Below are 26,679 nucleotides of genomic sequence, written 5' to 3'. Positions count from 1 at the left end.
AGAAAGAGTGAGAGAGACAACACAAGAGGGGGAGGGGCAGAGGAAGGGGGAGGGGCAGAGGGAGGGGAGGGGCAGAGGAAGTGGGAGAAGCAGACTGCCCACTGAGCAGGGAGCCTGATAGGGGCCTCCATCCCAGGACCCTGGGATCATGACCTGAGCCGAAGGCAGACGCTTAACCCACTGAGCCACCCAGGTGCCCCCACGCTGGAAGCTTTTAAACTTGAGTTTATTACAGGTTAAAACAATTTAAAAAAACATAATACTTGGGGGACCTGAGTGGTTCTGTTGGTTAAGCATCTGCCTTCGGCTCAGGTCATGACCCCAGGGTCCTGGGATAGAGCCCGCACTGGGCTCCCTGCTCAGCGGGGAGTCTGTTTCTCTCTCTCCCTCTGCCCCTCCCCCCCACTGGTACTCTCTCGTGCTCTCTCTCAAATTAATCAATAAAATCTTAAAAAAAAAAACAGTAATACTTAAAATCTTAATCATTTTTAATTCTTTTATGTAACGTTTAAAATTTATCCCATATTATAGTCTAAAATAATCTATAAGGAATAGCTTTCCATATAAATTCCAGTCTTCTCTGATGATTTCAACCAATAGTGTGGGGTGCCCAAACTACACTTACTAAATTATATTTTGTGCAACAGGGGGTGGGTGGTGCATTCAGGCTACAGACATTTTCAACAGAAAATCCATTATTTGCAACATCAGTTGTCAGCACAGGTGTCCTGGTTCAAGTGACCCACCCAGTTCTGGGAATGGAAAAGCTGACACAGGACTACGAAGGACTATGTCTGATATCATCTGGGCAGGAAATAGAGAAGGCTGAACTTTATTTTTTTATTTTTTTTTTAAGATTTATTTATTTATTTTAGAGAAAGAGAGAAAAGGAGAAAGAGTGTGTGAGTGCGGGGAGGGGCAGAGGGCAAGCGTCTTCAAGCAGATTTCCCGCTGAGCCAGAAGCCCAACATGGGGCCCTGTGGGGGCTCGATCTCATGATCCATGAGATCATGACCTGAGCTGAAACCAACAGTCAGATGCTTAACTGACTGAGCCACCCAGGCACCCATGAGAAGACTGAACTTTCAATAATTCTAGTAATTTCTGAATCCTAACATTAGATGGTTAAGTAAAATTGCAATGAATGTATATGTCCTAATTACTTATATTTGGTATTTCAGATGAAAAATCTTGAGAGAGAGAAAGACAGAGACAGAGAGAAGCACACTTGTAACACACAGCACTTTCATCCCCTTTAGCCAGCTCTAGTTATAAAATATCTTTCAACAGGGACAATACTGTATAGAACCATTAAAAATATATTATAGTGGAGCGTTTCCAACTCCGCCAGAGGGGGAAGCCCAAAGACACCATTAACAGTAATTCTTGATATTACCATAAATATGGAGAATTTGATGTTTTATGAGTGAATCAATGGGCTTAATTATACAGACTCTACTATTTCAATATCCATACTTTTAAAAAGTTTTGTGGCTCCATCTTTCCAGAGCTATTGTTTTGAGATGTTTATGGATTTTACCAAAACCCCAACCATCTGTTGTCTAGAGATTGACAATGTTACATCCTCCTCAAAGCATTTTTGCCACTCTAAGCAGAATAACTCAGTCCTCTCTATACTCCTACACTACTTGGGCCAGATCTCAATTCTGGCTTTTAGTACATTGAACATAATTACTCATTTACATGACTTTCCCCTCTAGTCCATGACCTCCTTGATCTTATAGGCTATTCCTTATATCTTAGTGGTTCCTGGCATCTGGCTCATTGCTTGACATCGATAAATTTCATGGAGTTAAATTTAGTTTTTTTCTCAAAGATTTTATTTATTTATTTATTTATTTATTTATTTATTTATTTATTTATTTGAGAGAGAACACAAGCAGGGGGAGCAGCATAGGGAGAGGGAGAAGCAGGCTCCCTGCTAAGCAAGGAGCCCAACATGGGGCTTGATCCAGGACGCTGAGATCATGATCTGAGCCAAAGGCAGACGCTTAACCAACTGAGCCACCCAGGCACCCAAGTTAAATTTAGTTTTAACACTGTCTAAACAGTGTTTCTCAAAGTGTGGTCCTGGTATTATCTGTATCAGAATCACCTGGGTGTTTGCTTAGAAATATGGGGAGACAAACCATGAGGGACTATGGACTCTGAGAAACAAACTGAGGGTTCTAGAGGGGAGGGAGGTGGGGGGATGGGTTAGCGTGGTGATGGGTATTAAAGAGGGCACGTACTGCATGGAGCACTGGGTGTTATACGCAAGCAATGAATCATGGAACACTACATCAAAAACTAATGATGTAATGTATGGTGATTCACATAACATAAAAAAAAAAAAAAAAGAAAAGAAATATGGATTCTTGGGCCCAACAGCGGACTTACTTAAACAGAATCCCTGGGTGGGACCCAGGACTCTAGATTTTTTTTTTTTTCTTTCATCCATTAGGACTCTGGATTTTTATAAGGACTCTAGATGATTATTATGCACAATGAAATTTTTTGGTAACAGCTTTATTAAGATGTAACTCATATACCATACAATTCACACATTTAAAGTGTGCCATCATAGAGTTCTTTTTCTTTATTCGCAGAGTTGTGCAACTGTCACCACAATCAATTTGGTAACATTTTCCTTATTCCCAAAATAAACTCCACAGCCTTTAGTTGTTTAGTGGCTATTTCCCATGCCTCCCAGCACTAGGCAACCCCTGAGACAGTTTCTGTCTTTCTGTCTTTATAGGTCTGTCAATCTGGCCACTTCACATAAATGGAATTATATAGTATGGGGTCTTTTGTGATGGTTTCTTTCACTTAGCATAATGTTTCAAGGTTCATTCATTTTGTAGCAGGCGTCAGCACCTCATTCCTCTTTATTGCTGAGTAATATTCCATTGTGTGGATATTCTATATTTTATTTCTCTATTCATCAGTTGATGGATATTTTGGTTGTTTCCACCTTTGGGGCTTTTATAAATAATACTGTTACAAACATTTGTGTATAGCTTTCTAATATCAATACTTTTTAAAAGTCTTTGTGGCTCCATCTTTCCAGAGCTATTGTTTTGGAATGTTTATGGATTTTGCCAAAACCCCAACTATCTATTTGTCTAGTGATTGACAATGAAATGTTTCCATTTCTCTTGGTTATATACCTAGGAGCAGAATGTCTGAGTCATATAGTAACTCTAGGATTTGCGTTTTGAGGAACTACCAGACTGTTTCCTAAGTAGCTGCACCATTTTACGTCTCTACCACCAATGTGTGAAGGTTCCAGTTCCTTCCCGTCCCTGCTGGCACTTTCTATATGGTCTATCATTTTTATTATAATCATGTGGATGTGAAGTGGTATCTCATTGTGGTTTTGATGTTGAGCATCTTTTCAAATGCTTATTGACCATTTGTATATCTTCTATGGAAAAATGTCTATTCAAGTCCTTTGCCCATTTTTAAATTGGGCTGTCTTTTTATAACTAAGTGGTAAGAGTTCTTTATACATTCTAGATAGATGTCCCTTATTAGATGTGTAATTTACAAATGTTTTTTCCCCATTTTGTGAGTCCTCTTTCTATCTTCTTGATGGTACCCTTTGAAGCACAAAAACTTTTCATTTAGTAAAATTCAATTTATCTATTTTTTGTTGTTGTTGCTTATATTTTGGTGTCATATTTAAGAACTTATTGACTAATTCAAGGTCATGAAGATTTACTTCTGTTTTATACTAAGAGTTTTATAGTTTTAGCTCTTATCTTGGGTCTGATCCATTTTGAGTTGATTTTTGTATATGGTGTGTGGTAGGGTCCAACTTTATTTTTTTAAAGATTTTACTTATTTATTTGGGAGAGAGAGAGTGCACAAGGAGGGGGGAGGGGCAGAGGGAGAAGGAGAAGCAGACTCTTCTGATGAACAGAGAGCCCAACATGGGGCCGATCCCAGGATCTTGGGATCATGACCTTAGCCGAAGGCAGACTCTTAACCAGCTGAGCCACCCAGGCACGCCCATGCATTTAACTTCATTTTTTTGTATGTGAGTATTCAGTTGTCTCAGCACCTTTTGTTGAAAAGACTATCTTTGCCCATTGAATTGTTTGATGAAATCAGTTGACCATAATGTGTGGCACAATAAAATTTTAGAACCATGTCTCTGCTGGAATTGTGAGCTGACCATTATAAGAAGAGTAATACAAGATAAAGTTATGAACCTCAAAATACTTTCATGGTTAGTAGTCTTGATGTGCATTCATAACTCCAAATTTGGTGTGTATGGAGAAGTTTTGAGGATTGGAAATGATGAGGTAAGGGTGAATGAGGAAGGCTTGTGCTTTATAATGCAAACTATTTAATTCAAGAAACTTACTTGGCAAAATGGTCTTATAACGATTTTTAGTTCCATGACGTGGAATGTCAATTTCTTTGGGATCCACGAAGTTCATTGGTATTTCCTGAAAAAATAAATGATATCAAATTAGTGTATCTAAAGCTGCCACAAAGAAAATCTTCACAGGGGGCCATCTGATCCAGAGTGCTACTGAACTTCAAAGTCATTTATAAAACAACAGACTACCACCTCTGGTTGACCAACACCCTTCCTTTCATAAACATATTAGCTGCACCCTGGCAAGCTGACTCTAAGAAACAGCTTTCTGTGTTAGAAAGTATTATTTTACATATGGTTATTAAAGAAACATATAAAACTTTGATTAGATTTTTAAAATTCTGTTCTGACATAATTGCTAGAAATATATATAGACAGTTGAAAATTGACGATGTATTCAAATTTTTAAAAAATCTTTATATAAGTCACCAAAAATTTCACTATGATGGATTCTCTTTTAACACTGTATGACTCTTTCAGGATTATTAGAACCTCCCTCCCCAAATGGTAAATACAAAGGGTGTTTTTGTTGATTCAAGTGACGGCAATATAATGTTTTTTTGTATTAAGGAATGGTTTATAATTGTACTGTTCCATTTGGTTTTTATTTTGGTTTTTTTTTACCTTTTTTATTTTTTAAATTTAAATTCAATTAATTAACATACAATGTATTATTGGTTTCAGAGGTAGAGGTCAGTGATTCATTGTACTGTTCCATTTGTCGCTGTAAACGCAATATTTTTAGTGAAGGGCATCCGGACACTGTTTTCTCCCACTTAACAAGAATATAAATGTTTTTACTCAGAATATATGTCATGGGCCTCAAATGACTGCAGAAGGAACAATTAGAGCAGAAATGGCTCGGTGGAAATGAATTAGATCTAAAAGGTGAGCATCTGTAGATGGCTGGGACAAAGAAAGCAATAAGCCAAAGTTTTCAAAAGGGTCAAAACAAATATGTAAGGATTTGATTATACAAAATAGTATGATCTCTAGTTAAAATTCTGCAAAAGATTGCTTAGATAAATATTAATGTGAAATAAAGGAACTTTATCTTTAGATCACATGAAATACTATTTTCGTTACTTGAACTTTCTCCAGTGGAAAATATAACTCAATAGCCTAATAGTCATTGGAATGAAAGAAATTATCTATAAATTAATTCAAATTTTTCTAGTTTTCAGTCAGTGTGGAAATTTGAGATCATGAATTTGAGATGTGGTCTACAGAGAGGAGTAGCTTAGTTTTTAAATATCCTTTCCTAAACTTGCATTATTTTAGATATTTATAATATTCATCCCTACTCTCTGCTCCAACTAAATATTATACCTTCTCAGTTCCAAGTTACCAAAATAAGCAAAATTGTTGAATGTTCAGTAGAAAGCATATATTTATGTTTGGTAATTTCAAACAGGTCAATCTGTTTTGGCAAAGCCACGATATGGTTTTTTTTTTTTTTTAAGATTTTATTTATTTATTTGAGAGAGAGAATGAGATAGAGAGAGCATGAGAGTGGGGAGGGTCAGAGAGAGAAGCAGACTCGCTGCAGAGCAGGGAGCCTGATGTGGGACTCGATCCCAGGACTCCAGGATCATGACCTGAGCCGAAGGCAGTCGCTTAACCAACTGAGCCACCCAGGCGCCCCAAGCCACGATATGTTTATTCCTCCCCTGCTTCTTCCTGCTTTCTGACACACACTGACAATGACCATCTTCCAACATTATCCTTCTCTTTGATACTCCTTGTTGGCCTCTTCTTTCCTTTAAGGGCTTATCTCAAAAAAGCTATCTGTAGTTCTAGAAAAGAATATTATGTGTACTTTGAGCTAGCTGCGGGATCATTCACTGGTTCTTTCATCTTACTAGGTTTTCTTCATATGTGAAAAGATGACATACTACAATGTCTAATGTTAAAAACTGCATGTTCATGTTTTCCTTTGGATGCTTAATAATAGTTGATGAGGCTAATGGTAAATCTAGCCCATTACGAGATATTTCATCATTAGAATGGTTGCAAATATCTGAACAGACCCTGGAATGATCAATTTATTAAAATCAACAGACTTGGCTTAAGATGTATTTAAGATGTAAAGTGACCTATAAAATGGATATTCCCTTTGGACAATAATTAGACCTAAGAAGGTCTAAAGCTCTCTGGGTAGACATGTGTTTTTCCAGATCAACTTACCACCAGCAACACCAATGGGTTCCCTGACTTTTGGCTAAAATTCCCAATCATCTTTAGCCCACATCTGGTTTTCCCCCGTGTTCCTTATTTCATTAAAGGACACTATATGCGTCCTGTTGCTCATGTCACAAACTGGGGTACCATCCCTGACCCCTTCCTTTTTCTTGGCTGCCTCACCCAATTCAGGCCCCTTCTCGCAGATTCCTGTAGGTTTTCCCCATTTTTACTCCTACTATCTTAGTTCAGACCGTCATGACAGTTCCACAGGATTATCTCTAGAGCCTCCAACGCACCCCTTTCTAATGATTCCTCCACTCTGCAGATAGGGTGATCTTTTTATAATTCAAGATAAAGTCCTAACTTTTAAATATGTATTAAGACTCATGTTTCTTTTATACCTCCAGAGGCTCAACCTTTGCCCCTTTCCACCTTGGTTTCAATGCTCCAGTCAAACTGAACAATTTAATTCCCCCATGACAGCAAGGCTGTTCCTGCTTTCTGGAATGCCTCTTCACTGCCCAGTTCCTTCTTGCCACTTCTTTGCCTGACCAGCTCCTAGGTACTCTGTCTCAGTTTTGTCATCATATTCTAGTTTGAACACTTATCAGCAGTTGATGAGATGTGGGGTGGATCTAAAACCTTGTACTTAACCTTTTAAACTGTAACCATTTGTTTCCTATAAGCTGCTTGAGTGGAGAACAGTGCCATTTTAGTAGGGTCTAGTTTATCAAAATACCTACTGAACAGTGAACAATAAACAGCAGGCTCACCATGAATTCACTTTGGAGTAAATGTGAACTTGCCACGACGTCCCTCAGCTGTGATCTTGTGAGTATTCGGCTGGCTGACTGCAGATACTCCATTGCCACCTTCTCCCGTGGGGTTGGGATAGCCACAAAGGGTTCGACATTCCCCAAGCTACTCATGTCCAATGTAAGAGATACGTTGGACCCTCGTCTATGTTGGGGAAGAAGGTTAATACGTTTAGAAGACACACAAGTTATTTTGATAACACAAGTTTGTCTTCTGTACATACATACTCACTATTCAGTGAGAACTTTTCCAGAAATAAGGACCAAATGTCTTTTTCTCTTACGGTACCATAGTAGACTATAGCAACTATCCATAGTTTCTTTATAGGAAACTGGCAGTTTTGTTGTTGGAAATAAGTCTGAATTGAGAAAATACACTATAATTTATTAATGGTATACTTGATACAAAAATAATAGGATGGCTAGTAATATTAAGTGAAAAATTCAGGAAAAGCAAACATCACATTTGAATTGAGAAATCACGTATAACACAAACCAACTTTATTGTTTGTATGTCTGAGAGCTCAGTATATAAATCATATAGCCACCTAATATTTCTGACATCGGTATACTGTACACATGATCTTACTGGACATAGGACGCTCAGAGGAAAAAAAATATTTTGGTTCACATTACTGCCATTGAAATAGAATTTAAAAGTTTTAAAATGTATATATTGTTTATAACTTCTGAGTGAATCCTTAAAAAATAGCATCCGTATCCTCCATTTACGTGTGTATGTACGCATGCATATATGTGTGTGTGTGTGTGTGTGTGTATGTATTTATTTAAGTCTGTGATAAACTCATGAGGATATTGAGGTCACAGACTCTTATTCTGAGTTATAATTTATCTTCCCTCTGTAATTTTCCTCTTCTAGTTGGGAGATGAGGTGGAGCTCTTCCAAGTTGTACAGGCCCCTTGTGTCTTGGATAGAAGGTATGAGTGCCTCTTACCAGTAACATTAGCTGTGTGGAACCAAGAAGTAAATATAAAACAGCCTGTGCAAGACTGAGGCTCAAAGCCAGAGATTTCATTCATTTAAAGGGCCTTAGGTATGTATGAGGTGATCAAATATGGTGCCAAGTCGTTGGTGTTCCAAGGAAATGGAGAATAGGGAAAAACACGTCAAAACAAATGTGAACAAAGACAGTAAGAGCAAATACTAGGCCCAGCATATTTCATTTGAAGGGTGCTTTACAAATTTTCTATAGAGCACTACATCAGGAAATATTCACGTGGCTAGAGCTTAATTTTCAACAATGGAAAATTATTAGAACATACAACAAAAACCCTCCATTAAATAAAAGCATGTAAGTTCCTTCCTCTTATGAATTGATATGTAATGTCATTTTTGTTAATTTCTAAATAGTTTGTAATTGTAGTTTTAATTCCTGCTTTGGCTTGATGTTTATTTGTTTATGAATTTATCTTCCTTATTAATTTCTAGTTATAGTACATGCAAATCACCCAACTAATGGTTGGACTTCTAATGTTTGGAATTTCTCAATTCTTTCTTTGAGACAAATACTCTGATAAATTTTTCTAAATATTTCATAGATACTTTTGGGGGCAACTAGACTGATTACCTATTTATATCCATCTCTCTATAAATTTGGGGCACCTGGGTGGCTCAGTCGTTAAGTGTCTGCCTTCAGCTCAGGTCATGATCTCAGGGTCCGGGGATCGAGCCCCGCATCAGGCTCCCTGCTCAGCAGGGAGCCTGCTTCTCCCTCTCCCACTCCCCCTGCTTGTGTTCCCTCTCTCGCTGTGTCTCTGTCAAATAAATGAGTAAAATCCTTATAAATTTATCTATGCACATATGTGTATATATAACACCTTATTATATTATAATATATTATTAAAGATATTATTCCAATCTATTTTTTCCTACTGGATTTCTCAAAGCCTGAGATGTATGTGATCTTCCACAGCACTTGTTTTGTTATTTTTCTTTATATCCCTGATAATTTTTACTTTATATATTTCAGCCATTGTTTTATTTGAAAAGATTAATAATTACATCTTTACTGTACATTTTATCCACATTAAATATTTACTTTCCTATTAATTCTATGTTTTGCCTCACATCTGACTTTTCTTTCCAGTTTTAATGAGACAGAATTTATAGACGGCACCATATAAGCTTAAGGTAGACGGCATTATTAATTAACATACGTATATTGTGAAATGATTACCACAATAAATGTAGCTAACATTCATCATCTCCTATAGAAACAAACAAAAAAAAGTTTTTTCCTTGTGATGAAAATTCAGGATCCACTCCCTTAACAGCTTTCAAATGTACCATACATCAGTGTTAGCTGCAGTCATCATGTTGTACAGGACATCATGTACATTGCATAACTTATTATGTATTATTTGTCTTAAATGGAAGTTTGTACCTTTTGATTACCTTCCTTCAGTTCCCCCTCCTGCCACCTCCCACCTCTGACTTAAAAAAAAAATTAGTATTGACATAGCTGTTATATTTTTTTGCATGTTCTTGAAAAATCTTTTCTAGTTTTTTTTATTATGTTTAACCCTTTTGAATCACTGTTAGGGATTAGGGGATAGCATACTGGATACCCCATAAAAAATCACTTAGTTGATAGAAGAATGTTTGTCCCTCACCATATTGTGTGTGTGTGTGTGCACGCATGCTTGTGTGTGTGTGTGGGGGGGGGCTGTTTTTAGTAATTGACAGGGCTCCTGCGGTTTTTGAGTAGGAGGTGAACAGTTGAGGAGGGTGAAGAGTGGTTCTATTCTCAGAGAAAGAATTTTAATCTATTTTTAGTGGGAAAGCAGTTTTTACAAGTTTCTCAATCCAGTTCCTCTGGCCTTTAAATTGTCAGAAATTCCTTCCTAATTCTGATAATACATTGTTTCTTAGTTTTTCGTGTATTTGTGAGAGTGTGGCTTTTGCTGGATTCATAGATTTTTTTTTAGTAAGGAGTTGGGACAGGACATTTAAGGGACTGCTAATCAGATGCCATTTTAAACCATTTTCCATCTAATCAATCTTCGGCCCCCAAAGACTATAAAGCATCTGCAGTCTGTCTATTGAGTGACGCTCAGTGCTATGGTGGTTTAGTAGAAAGGGAGGTCTCTTCCATCCAGAGTGGTCAGAGATGTATGAGGAGGGAGCATTTGAGTTAAGCACTGGAGGTAAAAGTTCAATAGATAAATTTTCGGTAAAGGGTTATTTCAGGGAGAGAGGCCGACAGGAGAAAAAAAAAATGTGGAAGCAGGAAATGATAAGGCATCTTTGAGAAATGGCACATAAGCAGTTTGAGCTAGAGTTCAGTTGTATAAAAGTGCATTTTGGAATTGGGGGTTGGGGTTAGGTAGGAGAAATGAGAGAAAAGTAAGAGTCACAGACATAAGACTGTGAAAAGCCTGCCCAAATCCAGAAAAGAGAATTTTGAATGTCAGCTTATAGAAACTCCTAATAGGGCTTTCCAGAGCATCCCCTGCCCAAACTTGGGGGATGAGAAGCCTCTGAGATTCCTCCTCTAATCGGTTCCATTTGAACGAGTGAGCAAAAATTCTGAAGATTCTGTGATAAAGTGAGAGCCACGGAAGCATTTTCATGCAAATTGACTTCGTAAGGAAGAATGACTTTTGTCTGGCAAGGGAAGGAAGAAAGGAAGCTAATATTTATGAAACATCTGTGATTTGCCAAGCACTGTTCTAAGCACTCTCACATATGCTATTCCCATCTCTATAACTGCTCTCTGAGGTTGTTACTTTCCCCCATTTTATGGGTGAAGAAATAACTCACTTAGGAACACGAACGGGGAAAAAAGATTCAATCCAAGTTAGAGCATGAGACCCAAGCACTTTTTCTGATTTGCTACCCAAAAGCAGGGGTATGGTGGGCAGATTACGTTAGACTAGCCAGTGCCTTACGTGGAGGTGGGGGCCAGCTGTTAGCGGGGAGGTCAAGACAACTGAAGTCTAATGTAGGGACAGTGTACTATTCAGAGTACGAATTCTAGCCTTACAGTCAGGTTTGTCTGGGCTCAAATCCCGCCTCTCCCACCTCCTTGTGGTGGACTTTTGGTCAGGCTACTTAGCCTTGTTGCAGCTCAATTTCTTCTTCTTTTGTGAGTGAGTAATTAAGGATACCTACTTCAGAGGCTTATTCCAAGGATGAACCCGATAGTGTAAGTACACTGCTTCTAAGAAGTATTGTCTGGTTATTATTTTGGGTAACAATGGAATAAAGTCTGATATGACTCTCACCTTCTGCCTCTCTAAGGGATCTATTTTAAGAGATCTTCGCAAAAACGCAATAATTGTTTACATTGAGATTAACTTTAATGTTTTGAAAGGAACGGACAGAATCTACACATTTGTCATTACAGAAAAATACATCCTTCTTGATAACCTATTTATCTTAAAATTTCCCTTTATATGGCAAATCCATTTCCCCCGAAACCTAAACAATTCCAGAACACTTCACCTCAACACCTCAGACAATGTCTCAAAGTTCAATTATGGAATTAACCAAGTATAAGCTGTTGACCTTGCAGAGAGCGTTCTTCCACAAAACAGCCCTTATCAAGATAGTGCTCTTCTACCCAGGCTGTGAAATATTACCATAGGATGTCATTAACTTGGAAAAATCTCTGCTTTTGTTAATTCTTATCTTCAAGGAACAAACAATATTTAAGTTAATTGAAATATAGTGGAATTAGAAAATCAGATCAGGAGAATCAACTTAAAAAATCTATCCACTTCTTAGTCATGTCCTGTGCTTATAGAAGACATTAAACATACATCTATAAATGTTTTAAAGTGCTAATTCTTTTCATTATAAAAGTAACACATGCTCATTGTAGAAGATTTGTGGAAGTTAGAAGTTTAAAAAGGAAATTAAAATCTCTCAGTCACATAAACTTCACTAGCTTTTAAATTGACTTTTAAATTTTGCTATGTTAAGGGCAATAATGGCAGTAACTTATTGTTTTAAATTTTATTTCTTTGCTTAGAGATGGGGATAAATACATTTTGACACAATTACTGTTCATTTATCAGTCCTTACCTTTGAGAATTGTCTGTTCACGCTCTTTCCTAATGTTTACATTGGAGCATTAATGTATTTATTGTTGATGACTATGATATATAAGAAATTATTTCTGAGATACATGTGTTGCATATATATGGTTTATTGTTGCCTTAAAACACCAAGGATTTTTTTAAAGTTATATTTACATTCAAACATATCAATCTTCTGTGTGTGTGTGTGTGTGTGTGTGTGTGTGTGGTTTCTTGCATTGCTTTAATAAATATAAATTCTTCTGGAAGTTTAATTTTTACTAAAAGTTAATCTTTTAATCTATTTCTAATTTATTTTGGGGTATGGTAAAGGTGAGAATCTACTAGATTTCTTTCTCCCAAGTAGGTTATCAAGGTGTCTAACACAATTTACTGAACAATTTGGAGAAGAGAGGTGTTTTATCATTATAGAATATTAGGTTTTTAACCAGCTATTACTGACTAATGATCTGGAGGAGAAAATACCACTTTACTGAACTAAGAGATAGGAATTTGTTTCCCAGTATCCATAAACCAAAGTGGTAAGAAGTAAGGGTAGAATCAGAAAGACATTTTAAAAACAAAACAAACATCAGAAGTTAAGAGAAAATACAAATTAAGATATGGGGGGAAAAATCTAAAGGATTTAGAGGGGGAAAAAATCAACAGAAATAATAGGAGACCTGGACCTTTAATAAAAACAGAATGTGGAAAAAACTAAGAACACAAACTCTTATTGAGACTTTGCTTCTCCTTTGTTATGTAACTCTGGACAAACTGTTTAGACTTTTGTATGCCTCATGATTGCTGTTGGACAAAAGGGAACATAATAAAAGGCTTTATCAAGCTCCTGCGGTAGCACCAATTATTATTTATGCCAAAAAAATAAATAAGCGGGAGGAAATTCAAAAGATACCAATGCAAACAATTGAAGGAAAAAGCAAATTCTTAAGGAAAGGTAAAAGGAATGCAATAAACAGCATGCTAATTACAATTAAGTAAAAAGGAAAACACGTACAAATATTATGGCCCAGGGCCACACATCCATTTCAGCAAGAGCTTAATAAACAGAGCTCTGCTGAAATCGTTCCATTCTGCACCACTGCTCTTAATGACCAAGAGGTGGGAATAAAATACAGCTCCAAATGTAAGAACACTACAATTGACTTTAGAGTAACTCAAAATTAAGCATGTATTTTCCCAGTAGTTGAGGCTGTATGCTGAATTTTAGAAGCTGGGTTTAGGCAGAAGGGTTACAGTCTCCAGCCCTGGGGCCATGAGGCCACATCCAATTCTCAGATACACTGTTCCCTTTGCGATGCCTTGCCCACAGGGAACAGTGCGACTTCAAGCCTGGCACCTCGCTTGGTACCAGATAAGAAATGGAAATGGGAGTCCGAGAATAAAAGGAAACAAATGATCATTTTGCCCATAGCCCAGGAAGATGTACTTCTGAAATTACGGGATCAAGAAATTAAGTTTCAATGGGGAGTGGTGGTAGCTGCTTATCCTGAAGTATTTGAAATGAGAACGGAAAAATATGCCCCTGAAGACTGTTAGGAAGAATTTAGTCCAGAATGAGAGCAAACAGACTTGATCTTTGAGAGCTTTCCCAGCCTTAAGTCTTTTGTGGTCGTTGTTCTGTAAAACATACAGGTGATTCGTTCAGGGCTGTCTTTATAGCTATGCACATCTAGACCCTGCATGTGAGAAGTGAGACCAGTAATGCTCATGTCCTCTCCGGACCTGAGCCGTTGTGAGTCTACGACGGCCAGTCCTGCCTTGCCTCCCTCCTGCTGTGTTCCCTTTACAATGGTCACAAATCTGACAGCCTTGGCTCGGTCCCAAAGGCGACTTAAGCCCCTCAATCTCCAACGTGATTCTTCTTATTTAAGTTTGCTCCATCTGTCTGCACTTTCAGTTTTCTAGGGTACTCTTAAATAAAAAGAAAGAAAGAAAAGAAGTTTATACTCATTTGAAATGACAAAGGAGGAAACAGTGCTGAGACAAAGAGTTGAAGTCCCTTTACTACGTGTGGATTGACAGGCCCCCACAGTTCTTTGAAACTCCCGATTCTACCACTTTTAAGTTCCAGACGTAATGGTATTTAATGAACGCTTTGCTGTTTCTCTCCACCTCTTTACCTTCAAATAAACTATATATAGTACTAACTCCCTTCCTGGATCACTTGACAGATGAAAGGGTAAGAAAAAAAAAAAAAAAAAGAGTTAGGGGGTGCTAGGAGCTTTAAATTGTGGCTTAAATTCAAAGCTCCTGGAAAGCTAAATGTGACATAAATGCAGTGTTACTAATTTCTTTTTTTTTTTTTTTTAAAGATTTTATTTATTTATTTGAGACAGAATGAGAGAGACAGAGAGCACATGACAGGGGGGAGGGTCAGAGGCAGAAGCAGGCTCCCCGCCGAGCAGGGAGCCCGATGCGGGGCTCGATCCCGGGACTCCGGGATCACGACCTGAGCCGAAGGCAGTCGCTTAACCGACTGAGCCACCCAGGCGCCCCTTGTTTTTGTTTTTTTTAAAGATTTCTTATTTATTATTTATTTGAGAGAGAGAATGAGAGAGAGAGAGAGCATGAGAGGGGGGAGGGGCAGAGGGAGAAGCAGGCTCCCCGCCGAGCAGGGAGCCCGATGCGGGGCTCGATCCAGGGACTCCGGGATCACGACCTGAGCCGAAGGCAGTCGCTCAACCGACTGAGCCACCCAGGCGCCCCAGTGTTACTAATTTCTAAAAGCTGAAATAAATGAATAGATATTGTGACCATCCATCGTAAAATTTCCCAAAGGAAATCCTGTAGGGAAGAAATGTAACAAGGATAAAAGAGACTAAGCACAGGCCCAGGAAGATGACAAATGAATTTCAGTCTGAAGCAAAAAGAAAATCTCACAACATAGAGAACATTTTTTTGGTGTGGGAATGATTGATTTTCCTACTTGAAAGCATCTATCTACTTCACTAGGTAGAATGCTGTTCTCCCTTTTGAGTGATTAGATAAAAAATTTTTGAATTCATACAATGATATCTGATCTTTTATGCATGTCTAGGACAAGGCAAAATTTACAACATCCTTCTTTTATTGTTTAAAAAAATAAAAGTCAGTGGGGCGCCTGGATGGCACAGTTGGTTAAACGGCCGACTCTTGGTTTCGGTTCAGGTTGTGATCTCAGGGATGTGAGATCGAGCCCTGGGTAGGGCTCCACACTTCGCACGGAGTCTGCTTAAGATGCTCTCGCCCTGCCCCTCCTCCCCTCTAAAACAAATACATAAATCTTAAGAAAAAAGTCAAAACAATCATTAAAAAAATAAACATAAATTGAACTTGTTATATTTTTCTTGGAGCACTGACCTTGGAATGTGAGTTTAAACCAGTGCTCTGTGCTTTACTTAAGCTCTTAGGGACTCAGACTACTTAATCTGTAAATGTGGATGATAATAAAACTCACAGGGTTGACTCACCTTATAAAAGTTAAAGAAGCAAAGATATGTGAACATTTCCAGCCAGTATCTGGCATGTAATACACATATGTGAATGATTATAGTAGTTAATAACGATCACATGGCAATTCTTACCTCACTCTACACATAAATAGCTGTGTGGGAGCTATATGGCATAAACACTGCTAAATATTTGAAGGAGGCTATGGTGGAAAAGTTGGTGAGTGATGAAAAGTCAGTGACAATGTTACATATACAAAATCAGTGGTCCTCTAAGTTGAGACCATTTTTCATACCTCGAGCCCTTAAAATTCTTACCTCATGTCCTTAAAGTTAATAACTATTTTTAGATCAAAAAATAATGCATATTCACTGTAGAAAACCTAAAACTATAGGTAACAAAAACAAAGAAAAATATCCCAGAATACCAACACTTAGAATGACCGCTAATAACATTTTATGTGTATGTTCTTCAAGTCCTTATATGTATGTATGACAACATCTAGATTTTTACTCTACATATTCCTTTATGACCTGCTTTTAAACTAAATATATCCTGAATATCTTTTCATGTCTTCAAATTTATTTAAAAACTATTTTCAAACACTGTATAGCATTCCATTTTATGGTTGTTCCATAGTTTGTTTATCCAATACCTTATTTTTGGACATCAACTTGTTTTCAACTTTTCACAATTATAGACAAGACTGCAAATAAACAGCCTTGTATCTAAATGCTTGTGCATTTCCATGATCATTTTCAGACTGAGGAGTTCCAAACACTGACTCAAAATCTCTGAGTTTGGAGAAGTCACTGAACACATGGAACATGGAAGAGGCAGGAAGGCTGACTCTTGGCACTCACGACATGGAATTAGCTCAGACCCTCTTCATCTGTAGTTCAGACCTTTGCAGTAGCTCCCTAGCAAGTTTTCATAACTCTAAAGTCTCTTAGTCCGGTATGTTTTCCTCCAGATTTCACCCAAATGATGTCTGAGCATTTAAAATATGATAATCAAACTCTAGGGATTTTTTTCCTCTGAAACCTCTTAGCAATTTTTCCAGTATGTTTCCAATATATTCACTAGAAATGACTTACCCTAAAGTGTGAACTCCTTGAGGGCAAAGACTGCAATCCTCCCTCTGGATCCAGTCCTGAACACATGGAGAGTAACACTTTTGTTGTCTGTGTGTATGAGTGATTGTGAGTAATTAGATAAGGTAATACTGTGTATAATTACTGTGCTATGATGGCTTTTCCAATCCTTCTGAAAATAGGAAAAGTGGGGGATCATGTTAGATAGAAGTTGGAAATGTAGAATGGAGATGCCATGCTTATCCATGTACAGTAAATATTACAGTTGATACTGAGTTTGAGTCTTATTTAAGTATCAATGATATCTAGCATTAACATCCTAAAGAGCTATGATGCTTTTGTTAGTAAAAAAAGGAAAAAAAAAAACAGTGCTTTGCTTTGTAACCAAGTATGATTAATTTTTACTTCTTTTTGGCATTTAGTATTGTTTTGACTGTCACTCATGGTGAGGAGGCTGTTTCCTTTTTAACAAAAGAACAAAATGATGGTAGCTCTAATTTTAGTTCCTAAGTTTAGTTTTCCAAGTTTATATAATTACTTAAGAAAAAGATGATGCTGAATGAACATTAATAAGTCTCAATGAAAAAAAACATTCTTATTGAAATGAGAAATCTGTCTTTGACTTTTAGCTGATGTATACATACACATACACACAATTTCCTAAGTAACACAATACAGTGAATAGCTCTCTCTTTAAGCAATTACCAAAGAACTCTTTTAGTAGTGAATGAAATAAATTAAGTACATATTCATGTACTTTCAGGACCAGAAATGACACTCATGATTATAATGATCCATCAAGTTCAGCTAAACTGTAAAATCATCAAGAAATATACAATTCAACATAATAAAAATAAATACATAAAAATAATGAAAGATAAATTAAAAGAAAGAAAAAATACAACTCAGCTTCTTCAGTTTTTTGTTTTTCATCTGGTTGCAGTCCCATTTTCAAAAACTGAATTCTGAAATTCTTAGGGAAATCTAACTGCTTTTTAAGTTGACTTCTTTTTCAGTTAAAAACATTTTTTTTTTTTACAATACATAAGCAATTGACTTGGCATTAATTTTCCTTTTTTTGGCATTAAATGTTATTTAATACATATATAATAAATTTTATGTTATAATTTTTATATAATATATTCTATATAATATGTCATTAAATATAATATATTACATACCATTGAAGTATAGTTGACCCACAATGTTACATTAGTTTCAGGTATACCAGATAGTGATTTGACAACCCTACACATTATGTTAGGCTCACAAGTGCAGCCACAAGCAATGAAGGGGCAATTTTATACCTCAATAGCACAATACAACATATAGCTATAAAACAACATAACTGACACTGATAATTCTGATAATTTGCAGTTAAACTGTAGTAAGGCAGTAATTTCACCCCTGGCTGCAGTTAGAGTGCATGTCGATAATACATCTCAGGAATTAATTGTTGAAAAGAGAAAACTTGACTACTTGGAGGACACCAGGTAGTATAAGCAGCAGGTGCCTACACAATTGTTCCCTTTAAAAAATCAGATAGGTTGATAAACTTCTTCTTCTTGCCCCTGCACAGATTATCAGGCATTGTCTGCATATTTATATTAGAGTAAATGCCCACTTTGGGAGTCCTTGCATGCATGGAACTGTGTCGTCATGATGGGAATAGAATAAGAGTTTTAGAAATATGTTGATCAAGCATTTTTTCTTTAAATTTGCAATATTATGCAGTTGTAGACATTACTGAAGGTATTCTGTGATTAGAATCTCAACCATGCTACAAAAAGTAGCCGGCATGATTTGGGTCTTTGTGGAGCCAGTTGAAAGCTAAACTTTTGACAAGGATAAACACTGCTTTCACTGCATCCAGATAATTTGGAATGTTGTATTTTCATTTTCACTCATCTCAAAATATATTCTAATATCCTTTTGTGTTACCTTCTTTGACACATTGGTTATTTAACACTATGCAGTTAATTTCCACTTATTTGTGGATTTCCCAAATTTCCTTCTGTATTAATATTTAATTTCATTCCATTTGATCAGAGAATATACTTTGTATGATTTTGATCTTTTAAGATTTATTTACATTTATGGCATATCCTGGAGAATATTCCATGTACATTTGAGAAGAATTTGTATTCTGCTGTTATTTGGTACAGAGTTCCATAGATATCTGTTAGGTCTATGTTTTATAGTTTTGTTCAAGTCTTTTATTTGCTTGTTAATCTTCTGCCTGGTTTTCTATTCATTATTAAAAATGGGTTATTGTACTCTCCTAATATTATTGTTGAATTACCTGTTTCTGCCTTCAATTCTGTCCATTTTTATGCTCTGTTGTTAGGTGTATATATGATAATAAGTCTTATGTCTTCTTGATGGATTGACTTTTTTATCATTATAAAATGTCTGGCTTGTAGTAACATTTTGGGGAGGGGATATTGTAAAAATACCACAAAGTTCACCATTCTTATTGAGATTCAGCTGTTTTTCTTGAATAAATTCTCAAATTGTTGCAAGCCTCTGGTTAATTTCCAGAGTTCTTTTTTTTTCATTTATTTTTTTAAAGACTTTATTTATTTGACACAGAGAGAGACAGTGAGAGAGGGAACACAAGCAGGGGGAGTGGGAGAGGGAGAAGCAGGCTTCCCGCTGAGCAGGGAGCCTGAGGCAGGGCTCGATCCCAGGATCCTGAGATCATGACCTGAGTCAAAGGCAGACGCTTAACGACTGAGCCACCTAGGCACCCCTAATTTCCAGAGTTCTAAAAAGTCGATTTTGACCATTTTTGCTAGTATTCTCATTGCTTTTATGGAGGATTGGATTTTGGATGTTCTTACTTTGCCATTCTAGAAGTCCTCTCCTGCCCATTCTTTTCAAATATCTCTAGTGGTGAAAAATATTTGTCTTTTAGGGTGGATTTGTATTTTGGAAATAGTCAAAAGTTGTTTGGAGTGATATATGGTGAAGAGCTGATCAATCTGAATAGAACCAAACCTTAGAAAATGGAAAAAGAAGAGCAGACTAAACCAAAAACAAGCAGAAGGAAAGAAACAGTAAAGATTAGAGCAGAAATAAATGAAATAGAGACTAGAAAATCAGTAGAGTCAATGAAACCAAAAGTTGGTTCTTTGAGAAGATCAACAAAATTGACAAACCTTTAGCTAGGCTGAGCAAGAAAAAAATAAAAGACAAGACTCAACTGAAATCTCAAATAAAAGAAGGGACATCACTACCCACTTTACAAAAATAAAAAGATTATAAGGGAATACTATGAACAGCTGGATACCAACAAATTAGATAACCCAGATTGACAAACTCCTAAAAAGACATAAGCTACTGAAACTGATTCAATATGAGATAGATAATTTGTAGACTCATCTAAATAGAACCAAAATAAATAAAGAGACTGAATTAATAATTTTAAAAACTTCCTATAAAGAAAAGCCTAGGACCAAAATGACTTTAGTGGATTCTACCAAATGTTTAAGGAAGTATTAACTTCAATCATTCAAAAATATTTTCAAAAAACAGAAGAGGAGGAAACAATTCATAGCTCACTATATGGAGCCAGTATCAGCCTCAAACCAAAGCCAAAGAATATTTAAAAAATTACAGCTCAGTATTAGTAGGCATCAATATCAATATGAATCTAGATGCAAAAATTCTCAGCACAATATCAACAAACCAAATTCAGCAACATATAAAAAAGATTACATAGCATGACCAAATAAGGTTTATCCCAGGAATGCAAGGTTAGTTTGATAAGGGAAAAATCAAACAATGTAATAATGCCATATCAAAAGGATAAAAGACAAAACCACATATCATCTCAATAGACTCAGAAAAAGGCATTTGACAAAATCCAACATTCTTTTATGATAGAAGCTCTGAAGAAACTGGGAGTAGAGGACAGCTTCTTCAACCTGATGAAGGGCATGTTTATAAAACACCACAGCTAACATCATACTTAACAGTGAAATACTCAGTTTTCCATCTAAGATCAGGCACACTTTCTTGTGCAAGTAAGGCACAAGTACTCTTCTACTTCTATTCAATATTGTACCAGAGAGTCTTAGCCAGGGCAATTAGACCAGATAATGAAACAAACAAACAAAACTCTAGATTGGAAAGGAAGAAATAAAGCTACTTCTGTTTGCAGATAACATGATCTCATATATAGAAAACTCAAAGGAATCCACAAAAAAATGCTAAAAGTAATGCTCCATTTCCACAAGGTTGCATGATACAAAATCAATAGAAGAAATCAATTGTATTTCTCTAATTAGCAACAAATACCAAAAATGAAATTAAGAAAACAATTCCATTTACAATATCATCAAAAAGAATTAAATATTTAGGAATAAATTTTGCAAAATGTGCAAGGGTGGTACACTAAAAACTACAAAACTACAAAACATTATTGAAAGAAATTAAAGAAGCTAAATCCCAGCTGGCTTTTTTGCAGAAATTGACAAGCCATTCTTAAAATTCATATTCAAATGCAAGGAACCCAAATAGCCAAAATAATATTGAGAAGAACAGAGTTGGAAGACCCATGGTCCCTGATTTCAAAACTTACTACAAAGCTGCACTAACCAAAACGGTATGGCATTGGCATAAGAATAGATATATAGATCAATGGGATAGACTTGAGAATCCAGAATAAATAAGAAAAGATGTTCAACATCATTAGGCATTACAAAATCAAAACCACAAGGAGATACTACTTCTATCTTGCTAGGATGACTATAATAAGAAAGATGGACAATAACAAGTGTTGGTGAGGATATGGAGAAATTGGAACCCTCATACATTGCTGGTGGGAATATAAAATGGTATAGTTGCTTTGGAAAAACAGTTTGGAGGTTACTCAAAAAGTTAGAGCTATAGTTACCATATGACCAAGTAATTCCAGTCCTAGGTGTATACCCACGAGAAATGAAAACATATGTCCACACAAAAACTTGTATATTAATGTTTACAGCACCATTATGCATAATAGTTAAAAGTGGAAACAATGCAGATGTTCATCAACTGGTGAATGAATATACAAAATGTGGTAAAGTCATATAACATAATATTATTCAGCCACAAAAAGGAATAAAGTACTGACACATGCAACCACATGAATGAACCTTAAAAAGATCAAGTAAAAGAAATCAGACACAAAAGGTCACATATTTCATCATTCCATTTATATGAAATGTCCAGACTAGGTAAATCCTTAGAGATAGAAAGTAGATTGGTAGTTGCCAGAGGTGGAAGAGTAGGGTACTGGGGAGTGAATTCTAATGGGCATGAGGTGGTGAAAAAGTTCTGGAATGAGAGGGTGGTAAAAAAATTGTCAAGACCTTATAATCAATCTTTTATAATTTTATCATAACATCATTTTAATAATAAAAATGCCTATTTATTAAAAGTTTAATAAAAGTTTTGTTGATTGTTAGAGGGAAGGAAAGAAGGAGGGAAGGAAGGAGGAAAGGAAAGAGGGAAGGAAGGAAGGAGGGTAGGAAAGAAAGATGGAGAAAAGAATGGGCCAGAAGTACTGAAAACATTTCCCAGAAAGACGGTTTTTAAATGATAAGAGCTATAAAGCATCACAGGAATATATGCATAGACCCCGGGACAGTGGCAGCTCTGAATATTTGTGGGACATCAATGGGAAAATTTTTTAGCCAACATGTATATGTGTTTGCATAATACAATAGAAATTTTAGAGAATAAAATCTTATAAAATAAGAATAATACATGTCAGCAACAGTAAATTCCCACCATGGTCTTCATGAGTGAAAATATAGGGCCATTTTATCACACAGCTCAAGATTCATATATCTGTATCACTCTGCCTGCTTAGCAATAGGCAGCAAATTTCTTAGTAAAGGTAACCATGGAGACAAATTTTCTTCATACATCTCTGAGTTGTTGTGATGACCTGCATTGCTTTTACTTCAATGTATTTTTCTCAGTCTCTTTCCGATTAGATATTAAATTTAATTAAAATCCTTCTCACACACACACCAGAAATCTATAAGGGTATCCTCTCTTCTCTCAGAGCTCATTTGGAACCTCTGCTTGTTATATGTTTGTGTTCAGAGTGCAAATTTCCTCATTTCTGCCCCCTCCGGGTAGATGGTGGGAGAGGCTGCAGGAAAAGAGAAGGCAGAAAAGAGAAAGCACTGGTTTTTACTGACTGTATCTTTCCCCTAACTAGAGTCAGGCAGAAGTGCTAACTTAGTTTCTGCCTTCAAGTCCTGGAGCAATAACCAGCTGGGCCTGGGTGAAAAGTGCCCATGCTCCCCAGGTGGTTCTGTGGCTAGTAATGTTGTAATAATATAATGTAATTAATAATGTAAGTGCTACTAATGATGATGATGATAGCACCTAATGCTAATTAAGCTAAGCTTGCAAGAAGTAGTTTACTTGTATTATCTCATTTAATATCTACACTAATTTTTCAGAAAGGTATTACGATATTTTCTTATTCTATATATGGGGAAGCTAAAGGTGTTAAGTGATTATCAAAAGTCATACAGTAAGGTATATGAAGAGAGGGAGCGTGGCTCCCGAGACTTCATTCTTATCCACAAAGCTGTGATGAAATTAGTGCAACAACGAGCATTTACTGAGCACCTACTATTTTCTAGAAACCATGTTGAGCCCTAAGTAACCTAAGTAGCCAACAAGGTTAACAGGACATGGCTTCTGGTCTTGAAGACCTGACAGACTGTGAGGAAAGAAACCCTTAGAGATGGGCTGGAATATGATGTAGCCTGTCATGGAATAGAGTCATGCCTAAGAAGTTATAGGAATAGAGGTTATGTACTGATTTTCAAGAGCACATCATTTTATACCAAATCCTTGAACTTCCTTTAAGTCTTTAGAGAGGAATACTAATAAAAATTACATTTTCACAAAGAAAATGTTCACATTTATGGAAAAAATTAGATATTTTAAAAAGTAACTAAATTTAATATCTATCTGAAAGCTTCTAGAAGTCCCTCACTCACTGAATATAAGAGGCAGATACCTTAAGTCATCAACCAGGGCACATCAAGTTCTACCTTTACCTAAAATGAACTCAGTCCTGATTGTGAAAATCTACCGTATCCAGTTTCCCCAAATGTTTATCAAAGAATACCAATTTATTTAAATACACATTCCTGTGTTTGTTCAGGGTTCATTTAAAAGTGTACCACCCAGGGGGCGCCTGGCTGGTGCAGTCAGTAACATGCAACTCTTAATCTCGGGGTCGTGAGTTCAAACCCCACGTCGGGCGTGGAGCCTACTTAAAATAAATAAAATGAAATAGCAATATTAAAAAAAAAAAAAAGTGTACCACCCAGCAAGCAGTTACGGGCTTTGGTCAGTTAGAATGCTTTAGGAATACACCAGGATGAAGGTCATTGACCTTTCACCTTGAAATTTCAGAGTAGGGAGTTGCTTCCTTTGGCCAGTGAAGAGTCAATGACTTTTCTGGGTTACTCTGTGGACACGGACTGTATCTAAAGTACCAACACTTCTCAGATGGAAGGAAGGCCTCAATTACCTGGAAGAGTGTGGGCGATAAATGAAGAGAGTGCCACTTGATTTGATTACCATGATTGCATTCTTGCCAATGTAAATACACAATCATGTTACCAGTGATGCCTAGTTAAATATAAATTATTAAACATAGCTGCCAATAGTTAAAATAAGCCTTTCCCCTCAAGTAATAGAGATTTGTTGATCTGATGCCATTCATAGTAATTCGCTTTTATTTCTGGGTCTTCTCTTATCCGCCCTCAGATGGAATAATTGCAGGATCACCCTGTAAACCAAATGGCCATTCACCCAAATGCAGATATCATGCATACCAGAGTAAAGAATTCTTACTTTGGATACTGTGTTTTAATATCTATATTATGACCAAAGAGCAGATGGACTGGTAAAAAATATTTCTGGAATGCAAAATGACATACACATTTTCAAGAGTGAACTGAAATTTGTCATGGAAAGGACACTTTTATACTTGCTGTAGGAAATATACCCCTTTGCTTTTCCATAAATAAAAATGTTCTAAGTTAGCATGTTTCAACCAAATCAAATAAAATGAAAAAAAAAAATGCCAGAAGCAACGTCCCACTAATTTTCTAGAAACAGCCAACATTTTGATATAAAATTAATGCTATATATGCTTTTCCCCATCTTTATTGAGATATAGTTTACATACCATAAATTCACATTTTTAAAGTGTTCGATTCAATGATTTTTAGTATAGTCACAGAGTTGTGTAACCATTGTAGCAGCTAATTTATAACATTTTCCTCAGCCCATAAAAGAAACTATCTACCCAGGCTGTTACTCCCTGTTCTTCCCTCTTCTTGGTCCTTGGAAACCACTAATCACTTACTGTGTCTATGAATTTGCCTATTTTGGACATTTCATATAAATGGAGTCATCCAACATATGACCTGTTCTGTCTGGTGACTTTTACTTGGCATCATGTTTTCAAGGTTGAAATATTCATGTTGTAGTATCTATCACTAATGCATTTCTTTTTATGGCACAGTGAATTCTATTGTATGGATATAACATACTTATTTATTCATTTATCAGTTGATGGACATTTGGATTGTTTCCACTTTTGGTTATCATAAATAACTCTGCCAAGAACATTTGTGCACACATTTTTGTGCGGACATGTTTCATTTCTCTCGGTATGCACCTAGCAGTAGAATTGCTTGGTCATATGGAAACTCTAGATTTAGTTTTTCTGAGAAACTGCCAAATGTCTTCCCAAAGTGGCCGCACCATTTTACATTCCCATCAGGAACGTACAAAGGCTCCAATTTCTCCACAACTTCGCCAATGCTCATTATTATCCATAATTTTGATTACAGCCATCTTAGTTGATGTGAAGTCATATCTCCTTGTGGTTTTGATTGCACTTCCTTAATTACTAAGGATGTTGAGCATCTTCTCATGTGCTTATTGGCCATCTGTACATCTTCTATGGGGAAATATCTATTCAAATCTTTTGCTCATTTTTAAACTGGGTAATTTTTGTCTTTTTATTTTTCAGTTTTAAAGTCATTTCTATATTTTGAATATTAGACCCTGATTGGATATATGACTGACAAATTTTTTCTACAATTTTGTGAATTGTCTTTTCATGTTCTTGATACAATCTGTGATGGTTAATTTCATGTATCAATTTGACAGGGCTGTGGTGGCCAGATATTTGTTCAAACATTATTCTGGGTGTTTTGGAGTGAGACTAACATTTAAACTGGTAGACTAGAGTAAAGCAGATTGCCCTCTGTAATGTGGGTGGGCCTCCTCAAATCAATGGGAAGACCTGAATACAACAAAAAGGTTCACTCTCTCCCAAATAACAGCCATTAGTCCTTCTTGACAGCTTTTGCACTAGGACATCAATTTTTTTCCTTTGGACTCAAGCTGAAACATGGGCTTTTTTTTTGAGCCTCAAGCTGCCAGCCTTAGATTGGAAATACACCACTGGCTCCCCTAGGTCTCTAGTTTTCTGACTCACCCTGCAGATCTTGGAACTTGCCCGATTCCACAATCATGTGAGCCAATTCCTTATAATAAATCTCTTTCTGTGGTGTGTGTGTGTGTGTGTGTGTGCATGTGTGTGTGTGTCTACACACATCTGTTCTGTTTCTTTGGACATCACTGACTATAGTCTTTCCCC

The 26,679-nt window shown here is 36.5% G+C and overlaps 1 protein-coding gene across 2 annotated transcripts in view; it reads right to left on the bottom strand.

The window, feature by feature from the left end:
- Window positions 1-26,679, bottom strand: part of PTPRR (protein tyrosine phosphatase receptor type R) — a 214,723-nt gene that overhangs the window by 37,475 nt on the left and 150,569 nt on the right. For both annotated transcript variants that reach the window (XM_021678590.2, XM_021678589.1), the window contains 2 exons: window positions 7,348-7,534; window positions 4,373-4,457 (listed from right to left, as the gene is read on the bottom strand). In XM_021678590.2, the coding sequence (XP_021534265.1) occupies window positions 4,373-4,457; window positions 7,348-7,534 (272 nt within the window). The remainder of the gene's footprint in view (window positions 1-4,372; window positions 4,458-7,347; window positions 7,535-26,679) is intronic.

The sequence above is a fragment of the Neomonachus schauinslandi genome, chromosome 5, assembly GCF_002201575.2.
Source record: "Neomonachus schauinslandi chromosome 5, ASM220157v2, whole genome shotgun sequence".
In the NCBI taxonomy this organism is placed as follows: domain Eukaryota; kingdom Metazoa; phylum Chordata; class Mammalia; order Carnivora; family Phocidae; genus Neomonachus; species Neomonachus schauinslandi.
This window is presented reverse-complemented; position numbering and strand designations above follow the sequence as displayed.